The following is a 12,278-nucleotide window of genomic DNA, read 5'->3' on the forward strand; positions in this document are numbered from 1 at the left end:
TATGGGGTTTGGGGGGGATGGGGGGGCAGTTTGGAGGACCTCCAACGTTGGTCCTCCAACTGAGGTCCTCCAACGATGGTCCTCCAACATTGGTCCTCCAATGGAGGTCCTCCAACGGAGGTCCTCCAATCGGAGTCCTCCAAAGTGGGTCCTCCAATGTTGGTCCTCCAAAGGAAGTCCTCCAACGCAAGTCCTCCAATGGAAATCCCCCAGTGGAAGTTCTCCAGCAGAGGTACTCCAACGGAAATCCTCCAACGGAGGTTTTCCAAAGGAAGTCCTCCAATGTTGTCCTCCAAAGGAAAGACTCCAACGTTGGTCCTCCAGCGGAGGTCCCTATAAGTCCCGGAATCTTTATGGGATTTATGTTTTTTTTTCCCCCCCAGTTTTGGTGTTCCTTGCAGCTGCTGATGGAAACCCTAAATGCCACTACCCCCCATTATGTGCGCTGCATTAAACCCAACAAGGACTGGGAACCCTCCAGGTAAGGGGCAACCCCAAATAACGGAGTCCTTATAGGGTCATGTATGGGGTCTTAATAGGGTCGAAAGAATGGGGTCCATATGGGGTCGGAATCGGGGTCTTTATGGGGTCGCAAAGAATGGGGTGGAAATTGGGACCATATGGGGTCGGAATTGGGGTCCTTATAGGGTCAGAAATGGGGTCCCAAATTGGGGCCCTAATGGGGTCGGAATGGGGTCCTAAATGGGGTTTTAATGGGGTCCCCTATGGGGTCCTTATGGGGTCCTTATGGAGTCAGAAATGGGGTCCATATGGGGTCGGAATTGGGGTCCTTATGGGGTCGCAAAGAATGGGGTGGAAATGGGGTCCAATGGGGTCGGAATTGGTGTCTTTATGGGGTCAGAAATGGGATCCCCAATGGGGTTCTTATAGGGTCCCTTTATAGGGCAAATAGGGCCGTTTATGGGGCAAATAGGATTTTCTATGGGGCAAATAGGGCCATTTATAGGGCAGGACCCTTTATGGGGCATATAGGGCTGTTTATGGGGCATATAGGGCCGTTTATGGGGCAGGACTCTTTATAGGTCCTATAGAACCCTTTATAGGGCAAATAGGATTTTTAGCACCCTTCCAGGACCTTCCAGGTCCTCCAGCTCCTGATCTTTTTAGGTTAGACCCCAAAAGGGCCGTGGAACAACTGAGGGCTTGTGGGGTTTTGGAGACGGTCCAGATCAGCGCTGCGGGGTTTCCTTCCAGGTAGGGTTTTTTTTCCCCCTTCCAGGACCTTTCTGAGCCTTTTCCAACCCATTTTTCCCCTTCCAGGACCTTTCCAACCCCATTTTTAACCTTCTAGGACCTTTTTCTTCCAGATGTTCCTATCAGGATTTCCTGAATCGTTATCGAGTCTTAATTAAGAAGTGAGAAGCAATTAAGAAGGACCCCAAATTAATCTGTCAGGACCTGGTGGAGGACCTCATTAAGGTGAGTTATTAGGCTTATTAATGACCTAATTATTGGACTTCATTAGGCTAATTAGTGACCTGCCAGGACCTATTGGAGGACTTCATTAGGTTCATTGGAAGCCCTCATTAAAATGAGTTATTAAGCTAATTAATGACCTAATAGGAGGACCTTATTAGGCTCACTATTCACCTTTCAGGACCTATTGGAGGACTTGATTAACCTCAACACCCCCTTTCCAAAACTTACTGGAGGACTTTATTAACCTTCATATTCACCTTCCAGGACCTATTGGAGGACTTAATTAAAAGCAATTAAAACAATGCCGCCTGGACGCTTTATTTGATTTTAATTAACGATTGTTTGTTTTATCTCCCTTCCAGGACCCGGAGCACTTCCGGTTAGGCCGCACCAAACTCTTCTTCCGGTCCTCCCAAGCCGCCTATTTAGAAAAGCTGCGGGTGGAGCTGCTCCTGGCGGCCACCATTTTGATTCAGGCGACGTACAAGGGTTTGCTTCAACGCCGTCACTTCTGGCGGAAGAGCCTGGTGGCCGCCATTTTGCAACATTACATCCGGGGATTTTTGGTGTGCAGGTGGGTCCTGGCAGATCCAGAGCGAGGCTTAATTGGCTCTAATAATTGGTTTTAATTAACGCAGGGTCTTGGCAGCTACATAATGAAGCTCATTAGCCTCTAATAATAGATTTTAATAGCCCAAGGTCCTGGCAGATACATAAAATAACCCCTAATAGGCACTTAATAGATACTTAATTGCTGCCCTAATAGGCTCTAATTAACACAGGGTCCTGGCAGCTGCATAATGAGGCTCATTAACCTCTAATAACAGGCTCTAATTAATGTAGGGTCCTGGAAGATAGATAAAATAATCTCTAATAGGCTCTAATAGTAGGCTCTAATTAACGCAGCTCATTAATTAGCCCCCCCTTATAGCCTCTAATAACGACCCAAGGCCATGAATTCAGCCAATTAGGGCTCATTAATGACCGCTAATTAGTAATTAATTGGTGTTTTCTCACACACCCCATTGAAACCAATGGCTGAAACTCTTAAATCTCAGCCCTAATTAGCGAAGCTCGTTAATTAGCCCCCCTAATAGCCTCTAATAACGACCCAAAGCAATAAATTCACTGCATTAGGGTTTATTAATGACAATTAATTACTAATTAATCGCTGTTTTCTCTCCTCAGACGCTACCAGAAGCTCTGCACAGCTGCCATTAAGATCCAGGCCTTCGTTGGGGCACCTTAATTAGGAGGAATTACCACCAGGTGAGCCTTAACGAGCTCCTTCGTTAATGAGCAATGCAGAGCCCCAGAGGAAACCATGGAGACCCCATAAAACCCCATAAAAACCCCATAAAGACCCCATAGGATCCCATAAGGCCCCGATAAAGCCCCATAAAAACCCCATAGGACCCCATAAAACCCCATAGGACTGCATAAAACCCTATACCTATAAAGCCCCATAAATCCCCTATAAATTCCCCATAGAACCCCATAAGACCCCATAAATCCACCATAGGACCCCATAAAACGAGGTAAAACCCTATAGAACGCCATAAATCCCCCATAGAATCCCATAAGAACCCATAAATCCTCCATAAGACCCCATAAAACCCCGTAAGACCTCATAAGATCCCATAAAGGCCCCATAGTACCCCATAAGACCCCATTAAAACCCCACAAATCCCCCATAGGACCCCATAAAACCCTACAAAACCCCATAAATCCCCCATAGGACCCCATAGAACCCCATAAAAACCATATAAGCCCCCATAGGACCCCATAAGACCCCATAAAAACGCCATAAATCCCCCACATATCCTGCATAGGACCCCATAAGACCCCATAAATCCCTCATAGAATCCCATAAACCCCCATAGGACCCCATAACACCCCATAAATCCCCCATAAGACCCCATAAATCCCCCATAAGCACCCATAGGACCCCATAAAAACCCCGTAAGATCCTATAAATCCCTCATAGGACCCCATAAAGCCCCACAAATCCCCCATGAAATCCCCTATTTATCCTCACCCCCTCCCTTTCTCACCTTGCAGCCATTTTGCAGGCCCTGGCCGTCCGCAGCGCCGTCACCATCCAACGTCACTTCCGGGGTTGGGCTGCCCGTTTCCGGTATCGGCAACTCCGTTTGGCCGCCATCACATTGCAATGCTTTTACCGCCGCCAGGTGGCGCTGCGGCGACTGGATGAACTGCGATCCCAACGGGGTTCAATGGGAGGTGTGGAGAAGCTGGGGGTGGGGATGGAGCAGAAGGTGGTGCAGCTGCAGAGGAGGATCCACCAGCAGGTGGGGGCTTATAGGGGATTTAGGGGGTCTTATAGGGGATTTATGGGGTTCTATGGGTGATTTAGGGGGGATTTATGGGGTCTTATGGGGGTTATAGGGGATTTATGGGGTCCTATGGGGTCCTATTGGGTTCTATGGGGTTCTATGGGGATTTATGGGGTCCTATGGGGGTCTTATAGGGTCCTATGGGGGTCTTATTGGGTCTTACGGGAGATTTATGGGGTCCTATTGGGTTCTATGGGAGCCTATGGGGCCCTATTGGGTTCTATGGTGGCCTGTTGGTTTCGATGGGGGCCTATTGGGTTCTATGCGGATTTATGGGGTCCTATGGGGGCTATGAGGGATTAATGGGGTCCTATGATGGGATTTATGGGATCCTATGGGGGGTTATAGGGGATTTATGGGGTCCTGTGGGGTCCTATTGCAGCCTATGGGGTCCTATTGCAGCCTATGGGGTCCTATTGGGTTCTATGGGGGTCTATGGGGGCTATGAGGTCCTATTGGGTTCTGTGGGGATTTATGGGGCCCTATGGGGTCCTATGGAGGATTTAGGGGATTTATAGGGGATTTAGGAGGGATTTATGGGGTCTTATGGGGGTTATAGGGGATTTATGGGGGTTCTATGGGGTCCTATTGGGTTCTATGGGGGGTCTGTGGGGGTATGAGGTCCTATTGGGTTCTATGGGGATTTATGGAGTCCTATGGGGTCTTATAGGGTCCTATGGGGGATTTATGGGGTTCTATGGGGGTCTATGGGGCCCTATTGGGTTCTATGGGGGTCTATGGGGGCTATGAGGTCCTTTGGGGTTCTGTGGGGATTTATGGGGTCTCTATGGGGTCCTATGGGGTCTCTATGGGGTCCTATGGGGGATTTATGGGTCTTATCAGGGATTTATGGGGTTCTATGGGGGATTTATGGGGTTTCATGGGGGCCTATTGGGTCCTATGGGGGGTTTATGGGGTCCTATGGGGGATTTATGGGGTTCTGTGGGGTCTGATTGGGTCCTATGGGATTCTGTGGGGTCCTATTGCAGCCTATGGGGGCCTATTGGGTTCTATGGGGGCTTGTGGGGTCTGTGGGGGCATAAGGGGTCCTATGGGGTCTTATAGGGTCTTATGGGGTCTCTATGGGGTCCTATGGGGGATTTATGGGTTCCTATGGGGGGTTGTATGGGATTTATGGGGTCCTATGGGGTCCTATTGCAGCCTATGGGGTCCTATTGGTTTCTATGGTGGCCTATGGGGTCCTATTGAGGCCTAGGGGTCTTATGGGGGCTTATGGGGTTTTATGGGGTTCAGTGGGGTCTTATAGGGTCTTATGGGATCTTATAGGGTCCTATGGGAGATTTATGGGGTCCTATGGAGTCCTATTGGGTCCTATGGGGGCCTATGGGGTCCTATTGCAGCCTGTGGGGGCCTATTGGGTTATATGGGGTCTTATGGGGTCCTATGGGGTCTTATAGGGGATTTATGGGGTCCTGTTGGGTTCTATTGCAGCCTATGAGGCCTTATTGGGTTCTATGGGGTCTTATGGGGGCTTATGGGGTTCTATGGGAATTTATGGGGTCTTGTGACGTTCTATGGGGTCCTATTGGGTCCTATGGGGGGTTTATAGGGGATTTATGGGGTCCTATGGGGTCCTATTGCGTTCTATGTGGATTTATGGTGTCTTATGGGTGATTTATGGGGTCCTGTGGGGTCCTATTGGGTTCTATGGTGGCCTATGGGGTCTTATAGGGTCTCATGGGGTCTCTATGGTGTCCTGTGAGGGATTTATGGGGTCTCTTTGGGGTCCTATGGGGTCTTATGAGGTCCTATGGGGTCTTAATGGGATATATGGGGTTCTATAGGGTTTACAGGGACTTTATGGGGTCTTACAGGGACTTTATGGGGTCCTATGGGGGCTTATAGGGTCCTATGGGGGTTTTATGGGGGCTTATGGCATGCTGTGTGTTCTTATGGGGTCCTATAGGGGATTTATGGGGTTTTATGGGGTCTTGATGGGTTCTGTGGGGACTTTATGGGGTTTTACGGGGTCATATGGGGTTTTATGGAATCCTATTGGCTCTGGGATCCTTATGGGGTCGTTTTTGGGGTGACAGGACAGATCCCACAAAGCCCTACACGATGAAATCGCGGGGCTGCAAAGGGAACTTCGGGATCGGGAATGGGATGAAGGGCGGCGCCTGAAAATCCTACAAGAGGAAATAGGGCGGCTCCGAAAGGTACGGGGTTCACGGGACCCCATAACCCACCCTATAAGAACCAGCAACCCTATAAACCCATCCTTGAACCTATAAACTCATCCAACCCATTCCTGACTCCATAACCCCATTCCTGACCCCATAAACCCATCTATGATCCTATAAACCCAACCTTCACCCTATAAACCCATCCTTGATCTTATAAACCCATCCAACCCATTCTCGACCCTATAAACCCATCCCTGACCCCATAAATCTATCCAACCCATCCCTGACCCCATAAACCCATTCATGACCCTATAAACCAAGCTGTGACCCCATAAGCCCGTCCCTGACCCCATAAACCCATCCTTGACCCTATAAACCCATCCTTGACCCCATAACCCCATAAACCCATCCTTGACCCCATAAACCCATCCAACCCATCCTCAACCCCATAAACCCATCCCTGATCCCGTAGACCCAACCTTGACCCTATAAACCCATCCAACCCATCCTCAACCCTACAAACTCATGCATGACCCCATAACCCCATCCTTGACTCTATAAACCCATCCAACCCACCCGTGACCCCATAAGCCCACCCGTGACCCCATAAACCCAACCTTGACCCTATAACCCCATCCAACCCAGCCCCGACCCTATAAACCCAACCTTGACCCTATAGATCCATCCCTGACCCTATAACCCAACCCTGACCCTATAAGCTGCCCCATTTTGACCCTATAAGTCGCCCCTGATCCTATAAGCCGACCCTGACCCTATAAACCCAGCCCCAACCCTATAACCCGCCCCTGACCCTATAAGCTGACCCAATAAGCCGCCCCTGACCCCATGAACCCATCCTTGACCCTATAAACCCAGCCCCGACCCTATAAGCCGACCCTATAAACCCAGCCCCGACCCTATAAGCCAACCCTATAAACCCAGCCCCAACCCTATAAGCCAACCCCAATCCTATAACCCAACCCTGACCCTATAAGCCGCTCTGTTTTGACCCTATTAGCCGCCCCCGACCCTATAAATCCAACCTCGACCCCATAAACCCATCCCTGGTCCTATACCCCAGCCCCAATCCTATAAGCCAACCCTGACCCTATAAACCCAAACCCGACCCTATAAGCTGACCCTATAAGCCGCCCCTGACCCTATAAACCCACCCCTGACCCTATAAGCTGACCCTGTAAGCCCCGCCCTGACCCTATAACCAACCTTGACCCTATAAGCTGACCCTGACCCTATAAGCTGACCCCGACCCCATAACCCACCCCTGACCCTATAAGCCGACCCTATAAGCCAACCCTATAAGCTGCCCCCAACCCTATAAGCCGACCTCGACCCTATAAACTGACCCTATAAACCCACCCCCGACCCTATAAGCCGACCCCGACCCTATAAGCTGACCCTATAAATGCAGCCCCGACCCTATAAGCCAACCCTATAAGCTGACCCCGACCCTATAAACCCAACCCTGACCCTATAAGCCGACCCTGTAAACCCAGCCCCGACCCTATAAGCCAACCCTATAAGCCGCCCCTGACCCTATAAACCCACCCTATAAGCTGACCCTGACCCTAAAACTCAGCCCTGACCCTATAAGCTGATCCTGACCCTATAAACCCTATCCTGACCCTATAATACAACCCCTGACCCTATAAGCCAACCCTATAAACCCAATGTTGACTCCATAAGATGACCCTGACCCTATAAACCCAGCCCTGAGCCTATAAGCCGTCCCTGACCCCATAACCGTCCTCGACCCCATAACTATCCCCCTTTGACCCCATAAGCACATGGAGGAACTGGAAGAGGAGAACGAGAACCTAAAAAGGGAGCTGGGAACGGGGGCAGGTATGGGGTGGTTATAGGGTCGGTTATGGGGTTGGTTATGGGGTCGGTTATAGCATCATTTAAAGGGCCAATTATAGGGTCAGTTATGGGGTTATTTATAGGGTACATGTTCAGACCCCATAACTGTGGGGTTTCCCTTTTGGGACTTTATGGGGTTTTATGGGGTCTTATGCGGTCCTATGGGGTCTTATGGGTTTTTATGGGGGTCCTATGGGGTCCTATGGGGTCTTATGGGGTCCTATGGGGGATTTATGGGATCCTGTTGGGTCCTATTGCGTCCTATGGGGTCTTATGGGCTTTATGGGGACCTATGCAAGATTTATGGGTGATTTATGGGGTCCTATAGGGTCTTATGGGGCCTTATGGGGGATTTATGGGGTCCTATGGGGGATTTATGGAGTTCCATGGGGTCCTTTGGGGTCTTATGGGGTCTATGGGGTCTTTTAGGGTCTTATGGCATCCTATGGGCTTTATGGGGCCTTATGGGATCTAAGGGGTCTTTATGGGGTCTTATGGAACCTTATGGGGTCCTATGGGGTTTTATGGGGTTTTATTGGTCTTTATTGGCTTCTATGGGGTTCTATGGGGTCCTATGGAGTCTTATGGGGTCTATGGGGTCCTTATGGGGTCTTATGAGGTCCTTGGGGTCCTATGGGGTTCTGTGGGGACTTATGGGGTCCTATGGGTGTTTTATGGGGTTTAAGGGCTTTATGGGGTCCTATGGGGTCTTAAGGGATCTTACGAGGTCTATGGGGTCCTATGGGGTCCTATGGGGCTTTATGGGGTCTTATGGAGTCTTGTGGGGTACTGGGGCATCCTATGGGGTCCTATGGGGGTTTTATGGGGTCTTATGGGGTCCTGTGGTGTCTTATGGGGTCTGTGGGGTCTTATAGGGTCCTATGGGGTCCTACATGGTCTGTGGGGTCCTATGGGGTCCTATGGGGTTTTATGGGGCCTTATGGGGTTTATGGGATCCTATGGGGCTTTATGGGACTTTATGGGGTGTTATGGGGTCTTTATGGGGTTCTACGGGGTCTTATGGGATCCTATAGGTTTCTATGGGTTCCTATGGAGTCCTATGGGATCTTATGGGGTTTATGGGTTCTAACTGGGTCCTATGGGGTTTATGGGGTCTTGATGGGGTTTTGTGGCTCTGATCCCATTGCAGGCTGTTGGAAGTGCAGCTCCAGGAGCAGAGATTGGAGCACGAAACCCAACTGGAGGCCATGAGAGAGGAACTGCAGGCGGCCAGGAAGGTCTTACGGGTTTTTTTTATGGGGTTTGTGATGGGGTGACGGACTTTTGTGGGGTCTTATGGGGTCGTATGTGGGTTCTTATGGGGTCCTATGGGGGATTTATGGGGTCTTAAGGGGTTTATGGGGTCCATTGGGGTCTTATGGGGTCCATTGGGGTCCTATGGGGGATTTATGGGATCCTATGGGGTCTTATGGGGTTCTGTGGGGTCCTATGGGGTCTTAAGGGGTCTTGTGGGATTTTATGGGGTCTTGTGGCATTTTATGGGGTCCTATGGGGTCTTATGGGGTCTCATGGTGTCCTATGGGGGATTTATGGGGGCTTATAAGGTCCAAAAGGGTGAGAGGTTTTTATAGGGTCTTATAGGGTCCTATGGGGGATTTATGGGGTCCTATGGGGTCCTTTGGGGTCTTATGGGGTCCTTTTGGGCTTTCTGGGGTCTTGTGGGGTCCTTTGGGGTCTTATAGGGGCTTTATGGAGTCTTATGGGATCTTATGGGGTCCTGTGGGATTTTATGGGGTCCTATGGGGTCTTATGGGGTTCTGTGGGATTTTATGGGGCCTTGCGGGGTCCAATGGAGTCTTATGGGGTTTTACGTTGTCTTATGGGGTCTTATGGGAGCTTTATGGGGTTCTGTGGGGTCCTATGGGGGATTTATGGGATCCTATGGGGTCTCATGGGGTCTTATGGCGTCCTGTGGGATTTTATGGGGTCCTATGGGGTGTTATGGGGTCCTTATGGGGTGTTATGGGGTCTTTAAGGGACAAAGGGGTCCTGTGGGGTCTTATGGGATCCTATGGGTCTTTATGGGGTTTTATGGGGTCCTTATATGGTAAAGGGGTCCTATGGGGTCCTTATGGGGGATTTATGGGATCCTATGGGGTCTTATGGGGTGGCTGTGAGGTCCTATGGGGGTTTTATGGGGTCTTATGGGGTCTTTATGGGGTCGTTTGTAACTCTGCCCCTTCCAGGACCTGGAGGAGGCTCTTCATGGGATGGCACTACAAATGGAAGGTTGGACCCCGAAACCACCACAAAACCCCATAACCCGACCTCATACTCAGCCCGTAACCCCATACCCACCCCATAAACCCACCCCATACCCCATAAACCTACAGCCACCCCATAACCACCCCAAAGCCCCATAACCAACCGCGTAACACCATAAAGGACCCCATAACCCCATCCCACACCCCATAACTGACCCCATAAACCCACAGCTGGCCCCATAACCCCATAAGTGGCCCTATAACCCCATAAATGACCCCATAACCCCACAACCACTGCATAACCCCACAACCCCATTCCTAACCCCATAACACCATAACCGACCCATAACCCCATAACCAATCCCATAACCCCACACCCGACCCCATAACCCCTCTGACCCTATAACCGACCCCATAACCCCATAGTCAACCCCATAACCCCTCTGACCCTATAACCAACCCCATAACCCCATACCTGACCCCATAACCCCACACCTGACCCCATAACCCCTCTGACCCTATAACCGATCCCATAACCCCTCTGACCCTATAACCGACCCCACAACCCCATAACCCCATACCCAACCCCATAACCCCACACCTGACCCTATAACCGACCCCACAACCCCATAACCCCATACCCAACCCTATAACTGACCCCATAACCCCATACCCAACCCCATAAACCCCATAATCCCCCTTGCCGCGGATAGCATCCTAATCAGATTGTTCTCAAGCGGGGAAGCACGACAGTACTCAATATGAGTGATCAAGCTTCACTTTATTGTTGCACACATAGGGTTTATATAGGTTTCCAATACACGTGTTCACTTACTATTGGTGCACAACGTTGGCTGCTAGGTGGGCTGCTCAGCCTTAACCAATGCTCAGTCAGCATTCACCCCTGTGCTGCTAAGCCAGTTTACTTGTCAGCCCCCCCACATCCACAGAGCACAGCTGCAGATGTGGGCCCGCTGTTTACATGCTGCCCCAAGGACGTTGTGACTCCTATCTAACTCCTAGTATTTTCTCATGGGTATGCACTCTGTGCCGCTGCACCAGCTATGCTCGTACATATTCTCATGGCTGCCCTGCTCTTGCAGCCATTCCCCAACACCCCCTGACCCTATAAGTGACCCCATAACTGCTGCCCCCATTGCAGCTCCCCAGCCCTGCAGAGGGATGTTGGCCTACAACCCCATAAACGAAGCCCTCCTCATCCACAGCCTCATCACAGGTTGGTGGGGTCGGTTATGGGATCGCTTATAGGGTCAGAGGGTTATAGGGTCGGTTATAGGGTCAGTTATAGGGTCAGAGGGTTATGGGGTTGGTTATGTGGTCAGTTATAGGGTCAGGGGGGTTACAGGGTCGGGTATGGGGTTATGGGGTCGGTTATAGGGTCGGGTATGGGGTTATGGGGTTTTGGGGTTGGTTATGGGGTCGGTTATAGGGTTGGGTGTGGGGTTATGGGCTCAGTTATGGGGTTATAGGGTCAGATATGGGGTTGTGGGGTTGGTTATGGGGTCAGAGAGGTTATGGGGTTGGGTATGGGGTTATGGGGTCGGTTATAGGGTCGGGTGTGGGGTTATGGGGTCAGTTATGGGGTTGTGGGGTCGGTTTATAGGGTCAGCTTATAGGGTCGGGTTCTTATGGGGTCGGGTCCTTACGGGGCCAGCTCCTTATGGGGTCGGTTCCATATAGGGTCAGCTTATGGGATCTGGTCCTTATAGGGTCGGCTCATGGGGTTATGGGGTCCAGGAACTTCTCTATGGGGTCTTGTGGGGTTTATGGGGTCTTGTGGGTTTCTGTGGGGTCTTGTGGGGTGCTTATGGGGTCCAGAAACTTCTCTATGGGGTCACTGTAGGGTCTTATGGGGTCCTATGGGCTCTTATGGGGTCCTATGAGGTTCTATTGGGTCTTATGGGATTTTCTGGGGTCCTGTGGGGTTTATGGGGTTTTATGGGATCTTATGGGGTTTTATGGGATCTTATGGGGTTTTATGGGGCTCATGGGGTTTTATGGGGTCTTATGGGGTCCTATGTGGTCCTTATCGGGTTCTGTGAGGGCTTTATGGGATTCTATGGGGTCTTAAGGGGGCTTTGTGGGATCCTGTGGGGTCTTATGGGGTTTTATGGGGTCCTATGGGGTCTTATGGGATTTTATGGGGTCTTTTGGTCTCTTACAGGCTTTTTTACCCCTCCAATCCCCTCCCACCCCGTTCACCCCCC

At 50.6% G+C, this 12,278-nt stretch overlaps 1 protein-coding gene and 1 long non-coding RNA gene across 2 annotated transcripts; both read left to right on the top strand.

The window, feature by feature from the left end:
• The first annotated feature begins 8 nt into the window (after nt 1-8).
• Nucleotides 9-2,838, top strand: LOC104916489. The gene is made up of 6 exons (XR_002110565.2): nt 9-232; nt 384-481; nt 1,129-1,215; nt 1,329-1,440; nt 1,803-2,014; nt 2,629-2,838. It is a non-coding gene; the product is annotated as an uncharacterized LOC104916489 (long non-coding RNA).
• Nucleotides 2,839-3,496: 658 nt separating this feature from the next.
• Nucleotides 3,497-10,139, top strand: LOC104916488 (unconventional myosin-Va-like). Its single transcript, XM_010727532.3, has 5 exons — nt 3,497-3,752; nt 5,855-5,977; nt 7,747-7,807; nt 8,976-9,063; nt 10,033-10,139. Exons 1-4 carry the CDS (start codon nt 3,678-3,680, stop codon nt 9,035-9,037), a joined length of 321 nt encoding a protein of 106 aa, XP_010725834.1. The 5' UTR covers nt 3,497-3,677; the 3' UTR covers nt 9,038-9,063; nt 10,033-10,139.
• The last annotated feature ends 2,139 nt before the right edge of the window (nt 10,140-12,278 follow it).

This window comes from Meleagris gallopavo, unplaced genomic scaffold, assembly GCF_000146605.3.
Source record: "Meleagris gallopavo isolate NT-WF06-2002-E0010 breed Aviagen turkey brand Nicholas breeding stock unplaced genomic scaffold, Turkey_5.1 ChrUn_random_7180001902558, whole genome shotgun sequence".
NCBI lineage: Eukaryota > Metazoa > Chordata > Aves > Galliformes > Phasianidae > Meleagris > Meleagris gallopavo.

Coding starts and splice junctions, on each gene's coding strand:
- LOC104916488 (XM_010727532.3), top strand. CDS start 3,678: ATGGGAGGTGTGGAGAAGCTGGGGGTGGGGATGGAGCAGAAGGTGGTG. Junction 3,753..5,854: donor AGAGGAGGATCCACCAGCAG/GTGGGGGCTTAT, acceptor TTGGGGTGACAG/GACAGATCCCACAAAGCCCT. Junction 5,978..7,746: donor AAATAGGGCGGCTCCGAAAG/GTACGGGGTTCA, acceptor TGACCCCATAAG/CACATGGAGGAACTGGAAGA.